Source organism: Trachemys scripta, chromosome 2 (assembly GCF_013100865.1).
Source record: "Trachemys scripta elegans isolate TJP31775 chromosome 2, CAS_Tse_1.0, whole genome shotgun sequence".
Taxonomy (NCBI): domain Eukaryota; kingdom Metazoa; phylum Chordata; order Testudines; family Emydidae; genus Trachemys; species Trachemys scripta.
Window position 1 is genome coordinate 172,432,622 of NC_048299.1, and position 27,414 is coordinate 172,460,035.

The 27,414-nt window shown below is 38.3% G+C and overlaps 1 protein-coding gene across 9 annotated transcripts in view; it reads left to right on the forward strand.

Annotated features, from left to right (window-relative positions):
• Positions 1-27,414, forward strand: part of HIVEP1 (HIVEP zinc finger 1) — a 166,707-nt gene that overhangs the window by 68,732 nt on the left and 70,561 nt on the right. For 8 of the 9 annotated variants that reach the window (XM_034762310.1, XM_034762312.1, XM_034762318.1 and 5 more), the window contains one exon: positions 21,748-21,801. In XM_034762310.1, the coding sequence (XP_034618201.1) occupies positions 21,748-21,801 (54 nt within the window). Of the gene's footprint in view, positions 1-4,210; positions 4,299-21,747; positions 21,802-27,414 lie in introns of those variants that run through there. The other variant, XM_034762309.1, reaches the window with a different exon arrangement.

Sequence of the window (27,414 nt, forward strand, 5' to 3'; positions counted from 1 at the left end):
CCCTCGATTTTGCCTGTTTGCCCATGTCCTGTGAGCAGGCCAGGTATTGAAATAGGAGACTTGTGCTCCCCTAAGCACTCAGATCACACTTTTCTATACTTCAGTAATCTGCTACTCAGAACCACGGAAATAATGAGTACAGTGCGAGGGATGGCACAGCATTAACTGGCTGTCATCACATGAACATGTGTAACCCAAAATAAATATTGTAAATCTCTTTTAGGTCTACCAGTCTGGACTGCAGTCCTTTCAGTGTTTGCACTCATAGGATTAAGATATCTTTAGGATGGAACATAATAGCGGCCCATGTTTTACATATAACAAAACCCAGACAAATAGGCTAGCAGTTTTGAAATCTGTTTTTTTTTTTTAAATGAAAACCCGGGTCTTCATTGGCAGCATAAATGCCCTCAATAATATAGATGGGAAACAAGGTAAGAAAGCCACAGGGCAGAATTTGTGAGTGAAATGTAAGTTAAACATTTTGGTATAACAAAAGGGAGCCCTTCCCCCATAATACTCTTGTATTTGGAAACACTTTAAAAATGAATTCTTTGATTTGAAAATATAACAGGTGGCTTCTACATTGCTTTTGATGATACAAAAAACATTTTTTATGTTGAATAAGTTTTTTTTTTTTTTTTTTTTTTCTTTTTTTGAATGAAGCACTAGACAGTGGGTTATTGTAATATCTTTGTGGTCCCAATCACACTTGCCCCCAAATTAGACATAATTAAACAATTTCACTTGATATCTGTAGTGGCAAGATTGTGAATTACTGCAGATTCTGTTAAGAAAAAACGTATAGTGAAAGTACAATTTCTGTACCTTGTCATAATCTTTTTGGTTATACTTTCTCACAAAAGGGTTAAAGTTGTTCCTGAATCTGTGGTATAGGGTGCACTGTAGTAATATGTACACCGCTACCTCGATATAACGTGACCTGATATAACACGAATTCGGATATAACGCGGTAAAGCAGTGCTCCGGGGGGGTGGGGGGGGCTGTGAACTCCGGTGGATCAAAGCAAGTTCACTATAATGCGGTTTCACCTATAATGCGGTAAGATTTTTTTGGCTCCCGAGGACAGCGTTATATCGAGATAGAGGTGTATATAATCTTTTTCCATGTGTGTCACAAGTTGATATCTAGATTGTTCAGCCATCTAACTGCTGCCTCATCAAGGGTAAGCAAGGTGTTGCAGTCTTCTGACTGTGCACTTCAAATTGTTTGACGGTCTGCGGCGCTGCTCCATAGTCATGCTGTGAAAACTGGGCCAAGCATTTCTACATTGTGGCTGCCATTCTTGTTGTTCCCGTCAGCAGTCTGTTAAGTCTGGTCCAGGATTTGCATTCCAGATTGCAAAAGGTGATGTGAGTTAGGGATTCTGAAATTCATCAGCATACCTGTCTCTCTATCCCAGAGTTGCTGCCACTCTGTGAGGACATAGCAGTTGGCCCTGATGTTCTGTTGTTCGTCCGAGATTGGCACTAGGCCATTAGCACTGGACATGAATGTTTGTCGCATAAGGATGTTTCGAATTCAGTTGTGACAAGTCAGCAGGAACTGCAAATGTCGGTGTTTTCTTGTGGAGGTGGCCAGATCTTATAGGAAGTGTGTATTGCTTATTTGCCCCCATTGGAACCATTGTTAGCCTTTCATGTAGCAGGCTGTTTTCATCTGTCATAGCCCTTCATGCTGTTTTAAGGGAAACAGCATCTCATCGAAGTTCTGAGGAAGATATGAGTCAACACGTACACATTTTATGTTAATGTGTGGCTAAGACAATCACTAATGGCATGGGTGGCTGTATTCAGTTCCATATCAAGACACATATGCCAACTTCTGTCCCAAACTGCTCCACAATATTGCATTGGAGCAAATACCAGTACTAGGATTGAGGTTTGTAAAACACTTGCCTGTGCTCCTCAGGATGTCCCGGCTAGCTTCTGGAAAAGGAAGTGTGGGAAGTGATCTTTTTCTTCACTTATCTTAATAGGACCAATAAGTTAGAGTGCAGTCCAGTTTCACTCCTAAGTAAGTGTCAGCTGGCTGGAAAGGGAGTGAACATTCTCAACACAGCCTGTATGGGTTGGATGGCTGGGCAGTTCTTCAGATAGAAGGTTGTGGCCACTGTTTTAGACTCACTTAACGTAAGTCTCTGCTGAGGAAGGCAAGTGGCCAGAGCATTCATGTCCTGGATGAGTGGCTCTTCAGTATTGTGTGGTTGTTTACTACATCATCAAGTTATATGTTATCTACATATATGCACTTATCAGCTTTAGTTGTTGTTAGGTCATAAATGCATATGTTGAAAAGGAGAAGAGGTGGAACAGATTCTTGCGTTATGAAGATGCCTAAGTTGGCTGACTGTCTCCAGTTTGCAAAATGAAGCTTTGATTCGTTATTTCTATAATGAACCACACCATGGTATTGCAAGAAATAGTCTGCAACAACTTGCTGGCCAACAGTATCATATGGCGGTGACAGATCAACCAGAACGGCACCAACTTTCTTGACCTTCTTGAAGGCATCTTCGATGTCTTGTGTTAGGCAAATGACTTGATCTTGGTTATGCAGTCCTTGTCTGAAGCTAGACTGAATGACGGGCAGTTGTGGTTCAGTAGCCTTATTGATCTGCATCAGAGTCAGTCTCTCAATAGCTTGTATGTGACATAAAGGAGATAGGTGGTTCCATAGCTCTTGGGGTTTTCCAGGGGTTTTCCTGGTTTCAGAATGTCTACGAACTTTGCCCTGCACCAGATTTATGGGATGCAATTATCTTGGAGACATTGGTTGAGGAACCAAAGCAGCCAGCTTTTGGTCCTAGGTGAAGTAGAAACTCCATATTTATATAATCCAGGCCTGGAGCCTTTACTGTTTTCATAAGGTTTATGGGCTAGTCCCTCTTTGTCTGGAAAAAGGAACCCTCGAGTTCGAATCCACACTAGGAGCCTCCCACCTCTCTCTAGTCTCAGTTTTGTCTGCACAGCTGAAAGACTTACCCAAGTTCTGTATATGACCATTAGCCACCACCTGGGTGTGATGATTGTGGTGACTGGAAACTCTCTTATTTGCTGAGGCTGGAATCTCCAGAATGTCTTTTGAGGGTCTGCTACGTTTTTTGGCTAGAATGAGTAAAGTCCGTCTTTGTGACTTTCTCTCACTATCAATCATGCCTGGTTTGAGCCAGTAATGGATTGAGTTCCTTGCTCTTAGTAACAGGAGATTTGAATTCCTGGTAGAGATTAATTACCTTTGGCCACACAGGAACATACTGTCAGTGATAGCTTCTAGGGCAGAGGTTCCCAAAGTTTGTTTTGCTGTGCCCCTTTGGGAGATCCATATCCCATGTGCACCCCCCTCTTTCTAAGAGACAGTATGTCCATGGATGTGTGGGGTCCAGGTCTAGTGCTCCATGCCCTGCAATAATCCCTTGCCTAGGACTTTCTTCAGGTGGGTGGCCCCATCAGAATGCAGTCTGGCTATGCCCCCCCTTTTTGTGCCCTTGCCCCTGTGAACCTCAGAATCACTCACAGGTTGCAAGCTCCTCTGGCCCTGATGTTATCCCTGGCACACACGCACAAGAGCCTGTGCAGGCAGGGAGGAACTAGCTCCCAAGGCAGAGCATGCGTATCAGCCTCTAAGAGGCCAGCAAGCTGGAAAGCCCCCCTCCACACATACACTTCTTACATAGGGAGAGACCATGCCCCTCACTCCTCGTCTCTCTTTCCTTCTTGTTCTTCTGGCCTCACAGCAGGAGCTGGAGCAGGAGACTCAACTAGTGAGAGGAATTCTTATTTTATCAACAATATTTTGAAGAAACAAGAAAAAATTCTTAACCAGTCAGGTCTTTGCACCCCCCTCTACCCTCGATAACCTCATAGTTCCCCTTGCCCTCCAGCTTGAAAACCAGTGCTCTAGGGATCAATTTTTTTAGCAGCTGCCTGAACTAATTTGCAGAAGTTTGGTAGGAGTTGTTTAATATTGCCTGGACATGTGAAGTTCATGGCCAGTTCACTGACTGACATCTCTAGTTCTGCTTGAAAGACCTCCCACTGAGCTTTCCGATAATTCCACTGGGCCTTCTGTAAGCTGTTTTGTTGTTGATATCCACAGGCCCGTGGTGATCAAAGAGAGCCCATGCTGAGACTTTGGGAAAGCTTCAAGCACCTTCCACATTTGACCACTGGAACCAGTTGCCTGGAAGATGAAAAGACAATGGTGGATGAAGAGCCTGTTACCCATCTGCTACTATGAAAGCTTGGCATTTGCTTTGGATCATAGAGGAGTTATAGGTCAGCGACTGAAGTCCACTCCATTAATCACTCTCCGTCTGCATTGTTGTCAGGGTATCACAGATTGACATAGTGGGAATTGAAGTCACCACAGTAGATGGAAGATCCTAGACGGGTGGGCAGAGCAGGGTTTGGCTAGTTAACTGATGGAGGGTTGTAGACATTAATCAGCATAGGTTTGTTTATTTTTATTGCCTGCCACTCTACGAAGTCATTTGGACCAGATGTCTAGAACTCTGCAGGAGACGCAAACCACTGCATGGAAGGGACTCCTGTTTGGGAGCGTGCAAGCTGCTTGCGAACACTAGCACGACCAGGGACTGCTGCTGGTGAGCCTAGTGCCGGCCCCAGTGGGCAGGGCTGGGGGTGGTACAGTCACGCCGGAGGACTGCCTGGGCTGGGTGCTGGCTTCTGTGAGCGGCGGCCTGACATGCTGTTGCTTTTGCCGCTGCGATTCCTGGTAGAGTCCTGCAGCTTCACAGATATCCGTTTTATATCCGTGGATATCCGCACCTGCGAATATAAATTTGTATCTGCGGAGGGCTCTACAGATGTTGACATAGTGACAGCCCTTCTCTAAGCTGGCATCCCAGACTGCTTGTGATAGTGATGACCCATGATGGTCTTGTCTGCAATTGGAAGCTGCACATCTCCTGAAGCAAGATAATGTGTGTTTCGGTGTTTGTAACTAAGTGGAGAAGGATAGCTCTTTTCACTGCTGATAGCTCATTGGTATTAAAATGCAACATCTTTAGAAACAGCCCTATGTCTAGGGTTTCTGGTGCTGGCCCTGAAAAGGGCTCCATTAGAGGATAGCTTTTTCCGTCTGATTATCATTTAAAACATGAGCCTATGTTCCACGTTTTTTTGGTCTGCTTTCATTTTGGTTGATGCTTCTCACGGAGGGACGCCATGAGATGGTAATAGACATCTAATGATACCTCATATAAAGCAAAACCAAGGATGTCGGTTTCTGAAGCAACCAAAATTATTTTAAACTATGTTCTTCTTTTCTTTAAAACAAAAATCTAGTGTTTCATCTAATGTGAAATCCTTTCTCCAACTTTAGCTAGCACCAAATGCTTCAGAGGGATGCTGTAAGACATCCATAGTGGACAATTATGTAATAACAGCCTATAGGCCAGAATATTTCTTCTTAACCCCAGGCATTCAGTAGTCTATCCCTTGAACATTTTTATTCTAGCTAGAGTAACTGTATATGTCCAGTTCCTTTTTGTATCCTGCTAAGTTCTCAGCCTCAATAATGTCAGGAGGTAGTGAATTCCACAAGTTGATTGATTATGTATTGTAAAAAAGGATTTATTTTTATTCCATTCTAAACAAAATGGATAACTCAGTGTGAAAGCTAGGTCTAACAATTATATATTTTTAAAACAAGTGGGAAGAGAATTAAGATATACTTGTAAAGTAAATAAAGCCTGCAAGATGCTCAACTACTAAAATAAACTTCATGATATTAAACATTTAGAGACCGTATTTATTGGTCTTCAAATTATCTTTTTTTCCCAGTGGTTTGTCCTTGCTCTTATAATGTAAGAGAGGGTAAACAGGAGTGCTCCCATTGACTGTCTCTGTCCTCTATTATTTTGTATACCTATATAATATCAACTCTTTTACATCTCCACTGTAAATTAAGCTTAGAGAAATGTTCAGTCTCTCCTCATATTGAAGCCTTTCCCTACTTTTGATAATTTTTATTATCCTTCTTTGGACCTTGTGTACTTTTGCCATATCCTGTTTGCTGTATCCTACACTGACGGTAATACTAATGGCACTATAATATTTGCAGTAGTATTGTCTGTCTTTTTATAATACTGCCTGATATCTTGTTTACATTTTTGACTGGTGTTGTGCATTATATAGTTCTTGTCTGTGAGCTGTCTGCAGTGACATCTAGGCCTGTTCCTGAGTGGTTACAGTTAATCTACAATCCATCAACGTGTATGAGTAGTTCAAATAAGCATTGTGATTTGCTTTCTGTTTAACTCTGTCTCAATTTCATAATGTTTTGATAATGATTGCTCCTTTAACAGATCAGGCAGTAACTTAACTATCTGAGAAGAAGCATTTTTCATGCAAACAATTTAGGTTCATAATGCACTAGGAAGATTGCATTACTCCGACTGTCCTGCGTGCATGGAAAATAAGTGATTGTTAAAACTTCCTACAACATTGGGTTTTTTATACAGTATTCTATAAATATTGAATAAACTCAAGTACTTAGAGTCCTGACCTGTACAGAGCTGACTCCTAGTGGTAACACAGGGTGGTGGTTTTCCCTTTTTTGTCCAGTTTGTTTCTGACAACTGTCAGCAAGTCTGTCTTTGTGCTTATGCTAAATTTTGTATGGAACAATAGTAATTTCCGAATCCTTTGTTTACCATAACATGTAAAGCAATTAAATTACAACTATCAAACATTTTAAATGACTTATTAGAAGTGGGAGATTTCAGTTTTTAATGACTGAAGTTTATGTAGTTTGTTAGTAGAGCCAGATTCTGCTATCATTACTCATGCTGAGTAATATGTAACTCTGGGTTTAATGGGATTACTCACTGAGTGTTAATTGTGAATAAATATGGCTGTTACTCTTCAGAAGTTATTAAAAATTTATATTTTAATTGACCTAGAAAAAATGATCACTAAACAGGATAAAACAAATGTAATGTTTAAACAGGCACACAAACCACACATTTGACATTATGTCTAGTTGAACGGACACCAAATCTATTAACGAGTGAAATAATCTTAACAGTTGGACATAGGTGTCTTTGATTGAAAATTGTTATATGCTTCAGATGCGTTCTATTATTTACTGAACGGTACAACCTCATAAGTTCTGTCAATTTGACAAAGAACTTGATTATGCATCACCCTTTGTTAACCTGAGTAGATTCCCCAAACATTTCAGCCGAAAATACGCTGGTTTAGATTAAACATAAAACAGATTTTAAGTGAGTAAGTGGTATTGGTTACAAAATAAAATAAAATATAAAATTGCAAGCTAATTCCTAAACTTTACCATGCTAATAATTCTAAAAGCAAAAGGATTTCTCATCCGGAACTTCACCCGCAGTTCTTGCTAACTAGAACGCGTTCTAGTTAGGACCAGCCCCTCCCATAGCCTCAAAGGCGTTTCTTTGTCTTCCTGATGTTCCTTGCATAAAGATGATGGAGGAGATGCAGGTGAAGTGATGATATCACTGTCCCCTATTTATACTTTTCTTCCTTTCAGACATAACCCTCCACCCAACTGAGGTGCTGTGAAATACGTAGTGTGTCTCAGGAGAATTGCAAATTTCTTGCTCACACCTTTTGTCTATGTGAGTCTTGAGCCCTCTCTGGGGATGACATGCAGGTCTTTTGATTATAGGCCCTTCTTTTTTTCTGAAAGGTTAGTGTGTGGGCATTTCCCAGACTTACAACACGTTTCAGTAACGAGACATGTAGCAAAATGTCATCACTTGCTATACATTGATGCACACATTTAAACGGGACAATGAGTTTCAGCAAATCATGACTTTTCAAATGATCGCTCACATTGTACTTTGTACAAAATATCATAACCATATACAAGTAGTGAATATGGGAGTACAGGGCAGTGTTCCCTTTCATTTTTTAGGTCCATGTGGGGAATGAATTTTGTTATGTGCATCAATATGGAGGTGATGTGTGACAATTTTATTTCTCTTTATCTTTGAGCCAGCAGCAGTACAGGACTTCTCCCTTATGCCTCTAATCTTATATGAGCATGTATGCCAGTGTGTTTCCCTTCCATTCCCAAGGCAGTAATTTGGGAAGTGTCTGGCTAAGTCAGATGATTTAGGATAATTAATGCACAACTTTCCTGCTGATTTACATTTTCCCTGATTAATTCTTCTCCTCCACCTATGAGCAGCATTTTCCATTTGGAGCTGGAATGCCACTCAAGCTATGTTGCCAAAGAATATTTGAGAGTATTTAGGTCTGTACCACTGCACTTTCCATCCTCTGTAAACATCTGACAGAATTTCCTTATTAAGATCTCCATATTGCCTAAAGATTGCCTGGGTTGCTACACTTCTCACACAGCATTCTTTTACTCAGCATTTCAGTTTTACCTTAAAAACTGACATCTGAAATCTAATTTCAGGTTTAATAGGCTCAGATCTGTCAAGTTTTATTCACTGTGACCCTGATCCTGTGAGCTGCTGAGCACTGCCTGGGAAAGGTGGTGATCGCTACACACAGCTCCTTTGACTTGAACTGAACGGGCTGAGGGCACTCAACACATTGCAGGAGACTTTTACACCAATTTTTTGGTAGTTTTTAAAACTTAAAAAAAACAATTAAAATAAGTTGTAAAATCAAACTTTGAGTCTAATTTGCCAGTTTTAGTTTAAACAAAACTCATTTGTTGCAGCTCTAGGAATAGAGCAAAAACTATGTGTGGCTATTGGATAAATCGGTTAGAAAGGCTAATCCCATGTTCACATCTGGAATTTTAACAGAACAGTAATGTATCCTTGTGGTTTTATTTCATTTCGCGCTCAGATACACAGTTTCCTAAATCTTGTTCTACTGGCCAACTCGCATCACTTTCACCATCCACATAAATGTGCACGTTTTGTATTGAACACAATGCAGAATTTTTTGATCATGGGAACAACTGAGAAACCTCCATGTTCATTTATAATTAGGTTAGCCCCGGGTCTTAGTTGAGAGGTTGTCAGTTTTTCAAAGGCTTTTCAATTTTATCAATTCCACCTTTCTTGTAATTTACCTTTGTCACAACCGATACATACATTTCATGCAGTATGAAATAAATAGGAGACAAAATAATTAATGTGAAAAAGATGAACTTTGGCAAAATTTTAATTAAATTAGGGCTGTCGATAATCACAGTTAACTCAAAAAATTAATCACAATTAATCGCAGTTTTAATTGCACCGTTAAATAATAGAACACCAATTGAAATTTTTTACATATTTTGGATGTTCGTCTACATTTTCATATATATTGTATTCTGTGTAGTAATTGAAATCAAAGTGTATATTATTTTTCCTTATAAATATTTGCACTGTAAAAAGATAAAAGTAGTAGTATCTTTCAATTCATCCCATATAAGTACTGTAGTGCACTCTCTTTGTCGTGAAAGTGCAATTTACAAACATAGATTTATTTATTTTTGTTACATGACTGCACTCAAAAACAAAACAATGTAAAACTTCAGAGCCTACAAGTCCGCTTAGTCCTACTTCTTGCTCAGTCAATTGCTAAGACAAACAAGTTTGTATACATTTAAGGGAGATAATGCTGCCCGCTTATTTACAATGTCACCTGAAAGTGAGAACAGGTATTTGCATGGTACTTTTGTAGCCAGCATTGCAAGGTATTTATGCTAAACATTCATATGCCCCTTCATGCTTCAACCACCCTTCTAGAGGACATGCTTCCATGCTGATGACGCTCATTAAAAAAATAAGCGTTAATTAAATTTCTGACTGAACTCCTTGGGGCAGAATTGTATGTCCCCTGCTCAGTTTTACCCACTTTTTGCCATATATTTCCTATTATAACAATCTCGGATGGTGACCCAGCATGTTGTTCATTTTAAGAACGCTTTCACTGCAGATTTGGCAAAACATAAAGGTACCAATGTGAGATTTCTAAAGATAGCTATGGCACTCGACCCAAGGTTTAAGAATCTGAAGCGCCTTCCAAAATCTGAGAGGGACGAGGTGTGGAGCTTGCTTTCTGAAATCTTAAAAGAGCAACACTCCGATGTGGAAACTACAGAACCTGAACCACCAAAAAAGAAAATAAACTTTCTGCTGGTGGCATCTGACTCAGATAATGAAAATGAACATGCATCAGTCTGCACTACTTTGGATCGTTATCGAGCAGAACCGTCAGCATGGACACGTACCCTGGAATATTGGTTGAAACATGAAGGGACATATGAATCTTTAGCGCATCTGGACTTAAATATCTTGCAACACTGGCTACAACAGTGCCACGAGAATTCCTGTTCTTGCTTTCGGGTGACATTGTAAACGAGAAGCGGGCAGCATTATCTCCTGCAAATATAAACAAGTTTGTCTAAGCGATTGGCTGAACAAGAAGTGGGACTGAGTGGACTTGAAGGCTCTAAAATTTTACCTTGTTTTTATTTTTGAATGCAGAGGTTTTTTGTACATAATTCTACATTCAACTTTCATGATAAAGAGATTGCACTACAGTACTTCTATGAGGTGAATTAAAAAATATTATTTCTTTTGGTTTTTTACAGTGCAAATACTTGTAATCAAAAATAAATATAAAGTGTGCACTGTAAACTTTGTATTGTGTTGTAAATAAATTCAATATATTTGAAAATGTAGAAAACCATCCAAAAATGTTTAAATAACTGGTATTCTATTATTGTTTAACAGTGAGATTAATTGCGCGATTAATTTTTTTAATCTCTTGACAGCCCTATTAACGATACAAAATAGTGCTGTTTTCCAGTATGAACTGTATCTCCATTAATGGGCTTTGCTGGAAAAGCTTTGCGGTGTAGGCTGTCCCTCAGTGTCTCTCCTGCAGGGTCTCCCCCTTAGCAGTTGCTGATCACTCACCTCTCCCCATCCTCTCTAGGCAGGATTTTTTTAAACAGTTTATTGTCCTTTGATCTTTTAGGCCCCAGCCTTGGAAAAATATAAACTTGTTAATCTATGCAGAGGCAGGCGGTTAGGTGCATCCCAATCAAGAAGCGAATTGTTCTCTTAATGACCCTTGAAATATTTCCTCCCCCCATATTTTATCTTTAGTAATTGATTAGTTTTCTTCTTGTTCTTTCTAAAAGCCCCTTTTAAAATCAGATCCATGTAGTTAGAATAATATGAATCAAGTAAACTGAGATGCATCATATAAAAAAGAAAAATACTGATACCTCCACAACTTGCCTGCAGCATAACCCCTGCCATAGACCTATACTAATGATATCTCGTCATTCCATGAATTGGCTAAGAAATCACTTTGTTTACTTCAACCATTTCCCTGTCAGAATCTGGAATGGATACTTGTGTTTTTTTTCTTTGATTTCTTCAAATTTAACTGGAACAACTTGCCCCTTGTGGTTATCTTCATTTTTTTATTTACCTTTTTCATACTGTTTCTGTATTGTTCCTTGAAAAAAATCCTCTATTGAGTTACATAGAGCATATAAAGCACAAATTAAGTGTTGAATAGTAGCAACTTACATAATTAAAAACATGTTAGCTATAATGATCATTCAGTTCTATGTATATAGGTAATATTTGGCTTTCTGTGTAGAATATCAGCATAGCAGTGTAGTAATTATTTCAGTAGTTGATTAGAAACTCTGCAAGTGCAGACACTATCGCTATCATTATTTGTGCTTGGTTATATAATTGAAACAGCTATAAATAAAAAATAATTGTCTTGTGTCACAGCTAATATCTGAGGTAAACACAGTAATGCCTTGCTTTGTGGCACTACGGGGATAGTCACTATCCTTCAGTGTAATGAAAACTAAAGCGATTACATAATATACTTACTCATACAATGTAAAAGGATGCCTTCATCAGATGATTCAGCTGGTGATCTTTCACCATCTTTACTTCTGAATGGTTTGCTTGATAGTAACTGTGGGTTTTGGTTGTCCCCACAGATTAGAAGACACTTAATTCTTTGGGTTGTTTGTTTTTTATTTTTCTAACCTAGTGATGCACGTAGTTGTCATCCAAGGATCTATCTATCTTTGTCAGCTTATTTTTGAGCAAGTTTAATAATCAATTCAAACAGTCTAAAAATGCAAATAGTATCAATATAAGATAACATTGTGGAGGTGATTAAATTCATAGTGTGGAGGATTGACTTTGGACCTGATTTTTCAAACACATATAATTTATGCATAAGTCCCACTGAGCTATCTGTAGTTCAAAAGCTTGTCTCATTCACCAACAGAAGTTGAGTCCAATAAAAGATAGCATCTCACTCATCTTGTGTCTTATGCTTAAAGTAACACACACATGATCATAAGATTGGAGCTTTTGTGTATTACGTTTAATATATACACAGTTAGGGCACTGAATTTTTCACTAATATGGTACGCATGTTCACTGCTTATGTACATTTAGTCTGAAATTATAAAGCATGTTATTTAACATAATCAAACCTCTTTTTAAAAATGCAAAGCATTTCTTAAAATAAAAATGAGTGAGAAGATTATTTTATTTTCTACCTTTTGTGTTTTATGTTTGTTTTTTTTTATTTTAATTTTTAAATGACAACAAATAATAATTTAGGACACATAGTATGTTGATAGTGTTCAAAGTCAACAGTAAGAAAAAGGTTAATGAAAATTTCACTGAAACACTTTTGTCTGATAAGTCGCTGATCAAATAGATAGGGGCTGGTAGGATACTTTACACCTAAAGAAATACCTTAAACTCAAAATATTAATACTTAAACATTTATAATAGGTAGTTTCAGCAATTAAACGTTCTCTGAATCTGCCTGCCAATTTTTAGGATCAAAACATATTGTCTCATTTGTAAGAACTTTTTTTTCATTCCCTGTTGCTGCATGAAAGATCCACATGGTGAGAGACAACTGACTGTACGGGGAAACGGTGAAACTGACAATATACAAAAGCAGCGTCCAGTTCACAAACCTGAAAAATAGGGGCAATTATTGTCCAATGTAGTCTTTTAGTTACAATAATCATGGATGTTACGTGTAGCACTATTAGGTAAAGTACTTTCAGACAGACGTTTGACTTAAAATTATTTAATATATGTTCTTGTACTGTGCTCATCAATATAGTACGAGCACCTTCCAGTCATGCATTAAACTAACATTTGGCCTGTGTTAATTGTGCTCTTATCTTCTCCCCAGGGGGAGAAGTATATGCAGTGAAGTGTCTTGTTTTGATAGGGCTTTGTTTCGGGGTCTGTGTTTTGGACGGTATATTTTTCTTTTGATATGCATGTTGCTATGTTAGAGAAGACGAGGTTGAAGAAGTGTGTCTTGCACTTGGATGTGATGAGATTTGTGATGGAGCATGTTCATGTCAGAACGAAAGATGTTTGGTAACATTTTTGTGACTGTTTATTGCTAATTGTCTATTTCACAAGGTTGGATTCTGTGGCAGGAAGGTAGTGGTGGGAAGTTTGGACTAGCAAAACAATCTTCAGTACAAGGGATTTACAGCTCTTACAGCTACTACACCTACTCGCTCATAGATTAACTTGCTCCTTTACACACCTCACCACATTCAAGTTCAAGACACACTTCTTCAACCTTGTCTTCTCTAACATAGGAAAATGCATATTATAAAAAATAACCCCCCTCAAATCCCCCCCAAAAACACACACACAACCCTATCAAAACAAGACACTTCACTGCACACACTTCTCCCCCTAGGGAAAGGATAAGAGCACAATTAACATATGCCAGATATTAGTTTAATAGATAACTGGAAGGTGCTCATACTATGTTGATGAGTATGGTATAAGAATGTATACAGAATAGAATACAAGTGACTTTCAAGGAAAATACCATATATATCCGAAGATGGCAGTTCTCTCTGTGATAGGGTATAATGTTTTAGCTGTAACTTGTGCTGCTGAAGAAAGAATCTGACACGGAATGATCCTTATGTTGGATGCTTGTCAAATAAAGATGGCTTTATTAGAAAACCAGGTTATTTTTAATAACATAAATCTGAGATGTAAAATGGTATTTATTGCCTAGGAAGTGATGTTTAATGAAAATGCTGCGTAATGAATACAATTGAAAGTTTCAGTTAACTCACCTGAATCTTTTTGCTGTACTAATGTGTGATTGACTTGATACTTCCAATTGTAACAGGTGGGTCTATCTCACAGGTGCTCAAAAACTACGTGATGAGGGAATATAAAAGCCTTGGTTGATGGGCAGATGGATGTTATCTTACTCAGAATTCTCTCCTAAATTTTGTATCGCGTAATCCATACTGTATGTAATAATTTTCTAAACTGTGTTTTACAAACAACAGCTGTGGAATTGAATAAAAATGCAGCAGAAGTAGTAGTTCACTAGTGAAACACATTTTAAGAGGGTACTGTATCCAATTCCCTAAAGCGAGAAGAAAATCAGATGCATTTGTTAGCAGGATTATTCTGGTCAAAGCAGTGGTTGTGAAATGGTTTTTGGTTTTGTTTTACTAGAGTCAAGATAAGCAGGTCTATAAGGAGCTAAATGTTTTCTCCTGGCAATGATATAAGAGCTGATGCTGCCATTGCCTGCTCAGATTTAAATATAGTTTTTGTATCTTGATATTGATGGTGTATTTGTACTACAATGTGACTAAAATAAGGAGAGGTACCAGTGAAGAGTGAAAATCTATAAGAGACCAGTCCTGGGGTGTGTCTTGTCGAGGGGGACCAGGACCCAAGCACTCGTCTAAATCTGTGGGTGAGAGGGAAGAAGAGCAGAGTTACCAGGACAAATCCATTTCTTGGAAGTAGTAGAGAATTCCCTGGCTGGTGCCAGGACTGCGTGGCAGCTTAGAGACTTAGGTGGAGTCTCCCTGCCCCCAATACTTTTAGAACACTTGTGTGCCAGTGGTGTTATCAGACTGCATTGGGCTATTTAATTCTGGATATTGTTTTCTGTCTGCCCATTTTTTTTTCTCCAGCTTACTCCTGCCTCTCTCCATTATCGCAAGCCGCAGGTCTTTTACTGCAGTATAGACTTACCCTATGTTTTTAATGTGGCTTGGCTAAACATAAAGGTATATAACTAGGAACAAAGAATGTAGGCTGTCCTTAGAGAATGGAAGACACTATCCTGGGAAGCTGAGACTCTGAAAAAGATTTAGGGGTAATTTTGGATAATCAGCTGAACATGATCTCCCATTGTGACACTATGGTCAAAAGGGAATAATGCAATCCTTGGATGCCAAAACAAGGAAATTTCAAGTAGCAGTAAAGAGGTTATTTTACTTCTGTATTTGACACTGGTGGGACCACTGCTGGAATACTGTGTACAGTTCTGGTGTCCACAATTCAAGAAGAACATTGATAAACTAGAGAGAGTTCAGAGAAGAGCCATGAGAATGATTAAAGGATTAGAAAACATGCCTCATAGCGATAGACTCAAGGAGCTCAATCTATTTAGCTTAACAGAAAGAAGGTTAAGGTGTGACTTCATCACAGTTTATAAGTATCTAAATGAGGAACAAATATTTGATAATGGGCTATTCAGTCTAGTAGAGAAAGGTATAAGACAATGCAATGGCTGGAAGTTGAATCTAGAAAAATTCAGACAAAGTAAGGCGTACATTAAGAGTAATTAACGATTGGAACAACTTACCAAGTTCATGGTGGGTATAAATCAAGATTGGATTTTTTTTTCTAAAAGATCTGCTCTAGGAATTACTTTGGGGAAGTTCTGTGGACTGTTTTTTACAGCAGGTCAGACTAGAATCTATGAAAATGACATTCATAATTTAATGTTATTTAGTAAGTTATTTTTAGTACACCTGATGCTTTTCTAAAGAGAAATAGGGAAGAAGTATTTATAACTTTTGTGTAGAGCTTGAAAATATATTATGTAATCTAACTCCAAAAACTTTCACAGTAAACCAATTATTCCTGTAATTGAAAAAGCGGAATATATTGTTTTATCAGACATATCCTGAGGCCATGTCTACAGATGGAAAATGTGTTAGCTAGGACATTTTTAACTAATTTGATGTTAAATACAGCTTAGTTTCTGGTGTTGACAGAAGCAACACGTTATCTAGTAGTGGTTAACAGTAGGAATCCCACTTAGGGTAAAATCATATGTAACAGCATGTTAATTAAAATGTGTTAGCTAATACATCTTTAAACACAATGCAGTTTCTCAGTATAGACGAGAACGAATGGTTATAAAGGTGTAAAAGATACAGTACGGTATACAGTTTTGTCATTAAGGGGACATAATTCCTCTCACACTTGCCTGTCAGATCTGTTTTAGAATTAGTGTCTCAGGCCGTGTTTACACTACTGCCGCTGCAGCAACACAGCTAAAATGTTGTAAGTTTGCTGCTGTAGTGCCATAGTGTAGACTCTTTTTTTTGTTACATTGATGGAAGAGGATTTTCCCTCAATGTCCGTAATCTGCTCCTCTGAGAGGCAATAGCTAGCTTAACGGAAGAATCCTTCAGTTGACCTAGCTGCGTGTACACTGGGGGTTAGGTCGACCTAAGCATGGTGCTCAGGGCATGGAATTTTTTACTGCCCTGCACGATGTAGCTAGGCTGACATACGTTTCAGGTGTAGACTAGGCCTTAGAGTGTAAAATCCTTGAGGCGGGGTACATACCTTGTTCAGCTTTATAAAGTGCTATGAACATTTGCAGTGTTCTATACATGATTAGTAAAGGTATCTGTCTGGTAAGTATTGCTGCAAACAGGTAGTACTCAATGAAATTTTCAGTAAATTAGACCCATGCTAATCCATACACCTCAGGGTCAAACAAATTTGGAAGCTTCTCGTTCTCACTTCTCAGCAAAGATTTAGTAAGAGTGCTGTAGTAAAGTGTTATGAAGTATTAAAATTAAATCTTAAAAATAATTAAAATTATAATAACCATTAAAAATTAAACAGCACTTACCAAATATGTGATGGAAGTAAATTTTGTGTTGCATTATTCTTGCTTGTTTGGCCACTCTGTTCAGTATTTCAGAATCAGAGGGGTAGCCATGTTACTCTGTATCCACAAAAACAATGAGTCCAGTGGCACCTTAAAGACTAACAGATTAGTTTTTAAGGTGCCACTGGACTCCTCGTAGTATTTCAGAATGGCTCTCTGTCAGTACAATATTGAAGTTTTTCTAAGTTCAGAATGCTTGAAACTCATCTGTAGTGATGCATATGTTGCAAAGAAACACTTGTATGCAATAGTTATAGTAATTTATTGAAGGACATAGCAGGACTTGCAGGAAGTGAAAAAAATTTCTTGGCTGCATACAAAATGTGTAGTTACCTAGTTATTTCCATTATCAGCTTCTCATTGCTTAGGGTAACAGACTATGCTACAAGTGGTTAGGAATTTCTGATGGGCACTTGTTATAGTTTATTTGAAATAAGGAAAACAGAATGCATTTAAGGAGCTCAAAATACTACTTAATAGTCCTCCTGAAGATCTAAGTAGAATGCAATTTTGTAGCTCTTAGTATATTCAAATATACATTGAGATGGAAAACCTGCTAAATTATCTGAAGAAAGGCAAACATTATGTCTTATGTGCTGTGTATATGCCAAAACATGTGGGGAAATGAGGTGGATATCCCACTTACAGTTTTCGATTGCTAAGTAGCATCTTAGGAATCTTAAAGATTATCTGGTTCACAAATACCAGTCAGGGCTGGAAGAATGTAGACCGTGTTCATTTCCAGATTGCCTGTGAATCCCAGTGATGTAATATATTTTAAAATGTGTCATATAGATATTAATAAAATATCTTGGTGCTTCAACTGTTAAGTACATAAGAACATAAGAGTAGCCATTCTGGGTCAGATTGAAGGTCCATCTAGCCCAGTATCCTGTCTTCTGACAGTGGCCAATGCCAGGTGCCCCAGAGGGAATGAACAGAACAGGTAATCATCAAGAGATCCATTCCCTGTTTCCTATTCCTCGCTTCTGGCAAACAGAGGCTAGGGACACCATCCGTGCCCATCCTGTCTAGTAGCCATTGATGGACCGATCCTCCATGAACTTACCTAGTTCTTTTTTGAACTTTTGTTAGTCTTGGCCTTCACAACATCCTCTGGCAAGGAGTTCCACAGGTTGACTGTGCATTGTGTGGAAAAAATACTTACTTTTGTTTGTTTTAAACATGCTGCCTATTAATTTCATTTGGTGACGTCTAGTTCTTGTGTTATGAGGAATAAATAACACTTCCTTATTTACTTTCTCCACACCAGTCATAATTTTATAGACCTTTATCATATCCCCACTTAGTCATCGTCTTTTCCAAGCTGAAAAGTCCCAGTCTTATTAATCTCTCCTCATACGGAGCCGTTCCATTCCCCTAATAGTTTTTGTTGCCCTTTTCTGAACCTTTTCCAATTCCAATATATCTTTTTTTGAGATGGGGCGATCAAATCTGTATGCAGTTTTCAAGATGTGGGTGTACCATGGATTTATATAGAGGTAATATGGTATTTTCTATCTTCTTATCTATCCCTTTCTTAATGATTCCCAACGTTCTGTTTGCATTTTTGACTGCTGCTGCACATGGAGTGGATGTTTTCAGAGAACTATCGACAATGACTCCAAGATCTCTTTCTTGAGTGGTAACAGCTAATTTAGACCCCATCATTTTATAAGTATTGTTGGGATTATGTTTTCCAATGTGCATTACTTTGCATTTATCAACATTGAATTTCATCTGCCATTTTATTGCCCAGTCACCCAGTTTTGAGAGATCCTTTTGTAGCTCTTCACAGTCTGCCTGGGACTTAACTATCTTGAGTAGTTTTTAAGTAATTAAAGAAATAATCTTTAGAAGAACAGTAAAATAAAATTGTCAAAGAGGTTGTATTTCTCTCTCCCATGAAAGCAGTCGCGAAAGGTGTGTATAAAAACTGCACCCTTGATGCTTCATATTTTACATTTTTTTAATAATTGTCTTCGACAGATCTTTTCCCAGGGGAAAACATTAAAATAAAAACAGGGTACATTTCAGTTATGTCCAGCTCTGAGAAGATATAAATATATAAAGTCTGTATTGTATAATGTCAGTCAGCATGACTAGATATGTGAACAACTCCTTAATGCTGCCTCTTGCAATAGATTCATCGTTGGGGGCCTAATGCTGCAAGCTGCTGACAACCCTCAACTCCGCACCTCACAGGATCAGGCCCACTATACAAATTACTGCATATTGATTTGGTTTTGAGACAGTCTTTTATATGTAATGTACTTAATTTTTGCGTATCTACAAGCATCTAATGTGTATGGTATATGCCTCGAAAGTGCCGTTTTCTAGTTTGCTAATGTTTATGGTAAGCAACTAATCACAACTAAATGACTAACAAATTTTAAATAAAACTTTCTGCTGCAGGCTGTGGGTCACATCCGGCTCCCACTGAAGTCAATGACAAAAACCTATTGACCTAAATGGGGGCAGGAGTTCGCCCGCAGGACTACAGTTATAGACTTTTTTGGCTGTTTAATTCGATATAAATTTGGGGGTCAGTCCTCTAAATGTGCATAAGCTATCCCATTGTATTGGCTGGCACTGTTTACAGAAGTGATGTTACTCGCAAGTGTAAATGTTTGAAGGATCGAGCCTCTGTGTGCATAGTGAATACGAATCCTGTATCTTGTTAGTTTTGAGAGTTAAAAGTACAAGATGGAATAACTCGTACAGCACTTTCTCTCTGAACCCATAAAAGAGTATTTGTATTATAGTTCTCGTCCTTTAATTTTTTTAAAAATTAAAAAAATATATTGAAAAATAACTGCAGGCTGTTACATCAGTTATTTACAAATAGTGCCAGTGAGCCAAACCCTAACAAATCTTTATGGTGTGTTATTGTTTTGTCTCTCAGATATTAGGAAAGACAGTAAGAAGGCAGAGTCTATCATGGAAAAGTTCAATAGGGGATAGATTATGGTGGATGCTTACATGGCCTCAGACTGGGTAGTGGGAGGAGGTAAGGCCAGCCAGAACTGCAGCTGCTGTTCTCCTGAGAGTACACTAGCTACTACCAAGATGCTCCCCACCAGGAACAACTTACCTGAAAGAGGGTGGGGAGTATCCAGAGCTAAGGTTCCATCCCTCCAGTGTGAAAATCAAGAGATCTGAGTGTACTACACCCTTTAAATGCACTTCACCAGTAAAGCCAGAGATCTTCAGTGATTCCCCTGCAGCAGTGCTGTTCTGCCTCACCATGGGCTGTCCAATGGGACTTGGCCTTCTAAATCACTTAGGTGCTTTTGAAAAATTTACCTCGTATCTAAATGCTATAATCTGAACTCAGGTCTCGATAGATAAGTAAAACCTGAATTGGTTCATATCTTCAGTCACTTTGTTTTTAAGTGTTTGCATAGGAATGTCCAAGTTTACCTGTGTGTGTGTTGTTTCATATTTGGGGATATTACATTTAAAAAACAAAACTCACTCCCTAAGATGTTGTATGCATATTTAAGATTGACGTAGAATGCATATAAAAGATACTACATCACAGATGTAGAAAAACTGAGATTAACTTCCACGGCTCTCTGTGAGCTGAGGGTGAAAACATTATCTACTATCTGTTTTATTTAAGATGAGACTGAGGCATAGTTATATCTAGAGCGGAAGTCTTTGAACCTGATTGGGATCATGCGATCTTCCTTGGGAAGAGATCTGCGTGCAGATTCCCTGCTCCCTTGTGGAGTACAGGCTCGGCTACTTCTAGAGCAGCATTCCCCACCACCCCCTCTTTTCTCACAGAGCACCTGGAGGGCTGTTTGCAGGACCATAGATCTGCATGTGGGGAGGCTGGGCCGGAGAATGTGTGTCTTCTTCCACCTGCACATCCATCAGAGTTCAGTACAAAAAGAAATACATCTCAAGGTTGTATTAGTTTCCCACTACTCCCCATCCCCGCTTGCACACACACATGATGAGGTGTCATGGTGCCGATGCCCACTGCAGCAGCCTTGCCACTATGGCTCCGTGGTAGGGGTGGGTTGCTGGGAGCGCAGCTAGCATGAAGGCACGGGTTCTCTGCACAGAGGGCCCTCTTGCTGGTCCATGGGTTATGTAGGACAGTTCCATAGTTGGATAAACCACACACAGCTGATGGAACAATTTCTGTCCCTTTGCCTTGTCCTTGGGCTTTACCATGGGGAAGCGCAGTTGGGCCTTTTGATTCTATCCACATCAGTATTTATGGAAAAACAAATCTTGTTTGTGATTTTACATTACCATAATCCTTAATGCTGTAATAACATTGTAACGTTTTAACAGCACTCAGTTGATGTTTTCTAAGATGTGTTAAAATGTTTTATATGTCAGTAATTCACATTAATACCTATTTTTTTATGTAGTCCATTGGACTACATGAGTTACTGCAGATAATGTGAACATGTTTTGGTTTACTTATCAACTGCATATCCCATAGCAATGCTTTTATTCCTTTAGTTCTTATTCTGTGTATGTTAATATATCAGTAGCAATTTAGTAAATGTAGGTGCTAGTACAATACAGTAAGATTTTACTTGGCAGTATTAGTGTAATGTCTTGTATGACTTACACGATATATTTATTTACACATGAATGATATATGGCCTGTAAATGTCAATGAGATAATCCAAGAAAGTAGTTAGCATATTAACACCAAGCAGATATTTTCAAGAAATGACTTTTTTACAACTTTATTTTATTTTTTAATATGATGTATTTTTTTCTTAAACAGACAAAATTGAAGAAGCACAAAAAGAACTTAATGAGACAGAAGACCAGCAGAAAGGTAAAAAAGCAAAAACCATTTATGGCAAAGCTGATCAAAGCCTTTTGAAAGGCTGTGGAAAGTCTCCCTTTGATTTAGCTGGGCTTAGGGATAAGCCAATAGCATGCATGACTGTAGAGCAAATGCTATGCTAACACCCAGTCGTGCTAACAAACACTTGCTTCAATTTAACCACTTGAGTTGTCCCAATGACTTTGACTGCTGAGGTGAATAAAGTTAAGTCTGTACTGACATTTCAGCTCATACTAGGCGTTTTTAATTGATTATTAATAACTATCTTCTGTCCATGATGATCAACCTGTGATTGGTTTATATGGATTATGAGAGGACACTTATCAGTTATTTTAAAATACAGATGACCTCTGACAGATGAAATCTGTGTGGCAGAGACTAGTGGTCATATAAGGTTGGCTGACAGCAGTAGCATAGGACAGTGGTCTGCAAAGTTTTTTGATCGCGCACCCTTATCAGTAAAAAAATTTTGAGCACGCATCCCCCCTGCTGTGCCGGCTCTACCATTTTTGCCGAAGCGCGCGCACACAAAAAATACGCCGCTTGACTCCTTCCCGAACTGCCGAAGCAAAAAAGGGAAGGAAAAAAAAAAAAGCTCCTCCTGCCTCACACTCCCAAGGATCCTCTTGCACACCCCACTTTGGAGACCACTGGCATAGGAGATTGGTGCTTTGTGTCATAAATGTTAAAGGCATTCATCTCCTCCTTGATAGTGTGTTTGAAGTGTTATCTGACCTGTTGCAGATGGTGGACAGTTTGGTGAATCTTTGAGTTGCTTATTTTTTTATGAGTTTCATACTTTTTTACAGATCATAGTTTCAGACTTTGATAGCCCATCTGCAAAATAGAGATTACATTTGCCTACATCCTAGAGATGGTGTTGTATCCTAACTAGTTTTCAAAGTACAGGGTCAATCAGTGGAAGAAATGAAAACTTTTAGTATGAAGAGAAGCAACCAGAGGGTCCTTTTAGGAAAAATTGGATGCAAGCTTTCGTTGTTCTGCATCAGGGCCTTGACATTTCACCAAATATTTGTAAAGGGTGAAGAAAACAAAAATAAATGATTAAATTATAAAATCATCAGGCTTAAAGCTGTAGTGCTATATTTGAGTATCCTTTTCAAATTTAGAGACTCTTCCATTTCCACAATTCAGACTTTATACTAAACTTTAACCACTTCTGGCACATTCTTATTTAGTAGATCCTAGATCCCGGTATATCTTCAGATCAGTTTATAACTGCTTATTTAAGTGATAAAAACAGATTTTTTTTTAATTGTCAATCTTGCAGTCTAAAATCAGTACAGCTCTGGGAGAGTAAACTAGGCATAATCAACCAAAATGTTAACTATGTTCCGGGCCATGCATGCAGCCAGCAAAGCTGAAATTATGCACCTGGTTACACCTGTGCAGCCCCACTGAAGGCAATAGGGTAGCCAAGATGTAACTGAGGGTACAATTTGAAGAAGATGTGGTTACAGAGGTCCAAATGATGACAACATTTGGCCTTCAGAATCTACTATTGGGAATACTTGACTTTTTCAGCTTTTAGGCCAAGTTTGAGAGACTGGCAGTTATAGAATTTGATATGGAAATAATTGAGACAATAAGTGGAGAACCATCTGCTACCATTTTTAACTAAGTCTCTTTACAGAGTAGAAATTCACTTTTCCTCTTAGAAAAACTATTATTTATTTTATGTTTTGTTTGTATATTGTACCTAGGTGAACCAGTTGCTAGTATGAGCTAGATTCTGATGGATATCATTTGAAGAAACAATCAAATTCTTAAGGATATTGAAAGATTGAAAAGAATATTTGTATAAAACTGAAAAAGTAATTTAAAATACGGCAGCTTTCATATATTGATGATGAAACAAAGTAAAATATACACAAATTCACCTAAAGTATATGTGTTTCTTTCCTTCTTTCAGTTCTTTTGTATCTAAATTACCAAATGGTTTTTTCAGTTTAGAGATTCCTTAGATAAGTATCTTTCCTATTTAAAATAAATAGAGTAATAAATTCCACAAACTTACAAGCCAACTACTGTTTGGTTATATTGTAATTTACATAACCTGCTTGTAGAGGAAAATGTTTTCATGAGGTGGTTATACATACTGTTTTTTCAGCTGATGGTAATTTGCCAGTGATCAGATTTATAAATGACAAGTGTGCGTGTGGAAAAAGCCATCAAAAGCGTTTTGTGCTAAATACACCTTGTTTTCACTATGTAAAGTAGTCAAAATAAGAAGAAAATTGTAATAGATCTTTTTTATCAAAGGCAGGGAGAAAAATAAAGAAGCAAAATAGCAATATTTATAGAAAGACTTCTCTACCTCTGGACCTTTACATGTTCACAGCATGTCCCCACTCTTCCTATCATCTCTCATTCACTATAGAAAGGTCAGCCCCTGTCTCTGGTTGACCCATAATGCACCCTATTGTCATCTTGTTAAATTTCAAACAAGAACATTTATGTTTCCTCCCATGTGGCCTTTCTCACTTGGAGGAGCTCCCCGTAACATCAGCAGAACTAACTCATCTTCCTTCAAATCACTTCTTAAAACCTTTCTTTGCCATGAGCTGTACAAAATCCATGACAGCGGTTAGGCTGCTGTTGTGCTGAGACCACTGCCTGTCAAGCTGACCAATATTGTTTCCTTGTATTCTGCCGTGGGTCTGTCTGTACCCATCTGTTGTCTCTTGTGTTGTACTTAGATTGTAAGCTCTTGGGATCAGAGACCATATTTCTGTTCTGTTTGTACAGTGCCTAGTACAATGGGGTCCTAGTACATGACTGAGGCTCCTAGGTATTAAGATAATTTTACTAATATTTAGAATAAAGCTACAGCTGGAGAACCAAGACTTTTTAATTTACAAATATCTTGGACCTGATTACGTTACATATGCATGAGAGAAGAAACAGTTTGACCATTCTTAATTCAAATGGGAAAAAAAATTATGCAATACATTGAATTCCAGTGTAACTTGGGAAAGAGAGGTTGCTGTTGTAACTGAAGCACAGGACTTTATCAGGTTCTAATAATACAGGTTTGTCACAGTCATACTGTCTCTCCTGGGACAAGTCACTTTACTTCTGTCTCCATCTGTAAAATGGAAATAATAGTAATAATATCTGCCTCATAGGATACTGTGAGCCTTAATTCATTAATGTTTGGTAAATGCTTTCAAATCCTTGGATTAAAAGAGCTAAAGTAGTACAAAGTATTGTTGCTAATCACTAGCAAGAAGCACGTAGTGAATACAGCATATCCAATACCTTACATACTAAGCTTAGCTAACTCTGTAGTGAATGCATTTTGAACAATGCATAATGATAATACTGTCAGCATATCCAAACCTTACATACTAAGCTTAGCTAACTCTGTAGTGAATGCATTTTGAACAATGAAAAGTAGGCCCTGAAAAGTCAGTGGCTAAAATTCTTAGTGTTCCATTCATCTTTCACTTCCCTTGTGTGCATTAAGGTATGAATTGGCTCCAACAGCAAAAGTGTGAATTAAGGTGCATTAGAAATGTCTGCATTAGGAATATTTTCATAGAGTGTTCAATCAGGTCTAACATGAGTTGTCTTGAACTCAAATAGTTCATGTCCAACATACTATAGAGTCTGCCTCATTCTGGCAAAGTACCATGTAAAATGTGTGTAGTTTGATTTTGCTTTCCCAAAATAAAACATTTTAAAAAGGAAAACACATCCTACCATAATGGGGAGGTAGGGAGAAGAACTGATCATATTTCAGTAACTAGTAAGGTGTTCAATAAGGGCTTTAATCTGTGATGTCCTTAAATCCTCAATCTTGTCACCTCTCTTGTTCAGTTCATGTATAAAGTCACTGTGTGGAATCTTGGAAAGATACTCAAAGTGCCATTAATAGCAATATCTCCTCATCACTCATAGACTGTGCAATATGCCTACTGCAGTGCCTGAGGAAAACAGGGACCTAGGATGACAGAGAGAGAGGTCAAGATAAAATCTGGAAAGATGGAAGTGATGATGATAGGCAAATGAAAGCATGATTTATGACCTCACCCTCCACAGAGGCTGTTTGCCCTGAGGTTTTAGTACAGTCTTTTTGGACTCCTTACTATTTTTGGATACTCAGTAGCATAGGCGTGCGTACAGAGTGTGCCGGGTGTGCCCAGGCACACCCTCATGTCTCCAAAAAAAAAAAAAGTGGCTTTGCATTTTAATTTAATCGCATGATACGCTTTTTTAGTTTTAAAGTATGGATTGTTGTATTATGCAATAAGCGCCCAATTGCTAATATAGATGTTGTAGAAACGTAAGGAAAGCCCGCATTCGCTCACAGCCTGCGTCCCCACTATTGTGGCACTGCATTACCATTGGTCCTCCCCTCCCCCTTCTGACTACTATTTTAGAAAATTCTTTGACCTATATAAGCGGCCGCGTTAGGCGTGCCCAGTGCAGTGTTTACAGTGTTTGTAATCTTTGTCACATGTACTCTACTGAAATAACATAACAAGCCAGTGGCTTTACGTTTTAATTCAATCGTATGATACCGCCTTTTAATTTTAAAATATGGATCGGTTCGTTGTTAAGATAAGAAAAGGAGCAGACAAACTGAATTATAGTGAATGTGCTGATAGTAGTTCAAATACCTCTGACTCCTCGGTTAAGAACTTGCGTGAAGATAATGCCACCACCAGTTCCAATGCGTTCAATAAACTGAGTAATGACCAACAGAAACAGACTTTGTCTCTTAGTTCAGGTCAGTGTAGTTCCTATTCAAAGCCATCAAACATTCCATCTGATGACCCGGTCTGTGATATTCCAAAAAATAGATTAGAACGCCAGTCTCGATTATCTAGAGGTCCTTATCTGCCTAGATTGAGCATGTTTACTAGAAGTAAAATAGGGAATAAACGAAGTTTTCAGTCCGATTGGTATTAAAAGTATAGGTGGTTAGAATATAGCCCATCAAAGGACACAGCATTTTGCTTTTAGTGCCATTTCTTCTCCTCTAATGATGCAGCAAACAAAGGTCACACTGATCCAGCATTTATTGATAAGGGATTCAGAAACTGGCATAGGGCTAACGTATGTTTTAAAAACCACCAACTATCAAAATCTCATGTGTTGAGCTGTAATGAAGGGAAACCTATAGATGTATTGTTGGATGAGGGCAAGCAGCAGGCTTATCTGTCTAAACGAGAAGAAGAACGGTGCCATAACTGAAGTGTAATGGAGTGACTGATTGACATTGTGCTGTGTTTGGTGAAAGGTGGGAGACCATTCGGGGGTCACAATGAAAAAGCTGTCAATATGCTCCAAAAATATGATCCCCGTAATGGCAAAGCATGTGCAACGATCTCCTCAAAAAGCTACCGATCTGAGTAATCGCATCCAAAATGATTTAATTGTGGCCTTGCACAGTGTTGTGCAACAAAAGATTGTGTCTTCACTGAATGGAAAAATGGTCTCAATAATTGCCGATGACACTACTAACTGTAAAAAGAAGAACAGGAGTACTTGTGGCACCTTAGAGACTAACAAATTTATTAGAGCATAAGCTTTCGTGGACTACAGCCCACTTCTTCGGATGCATAACATCCG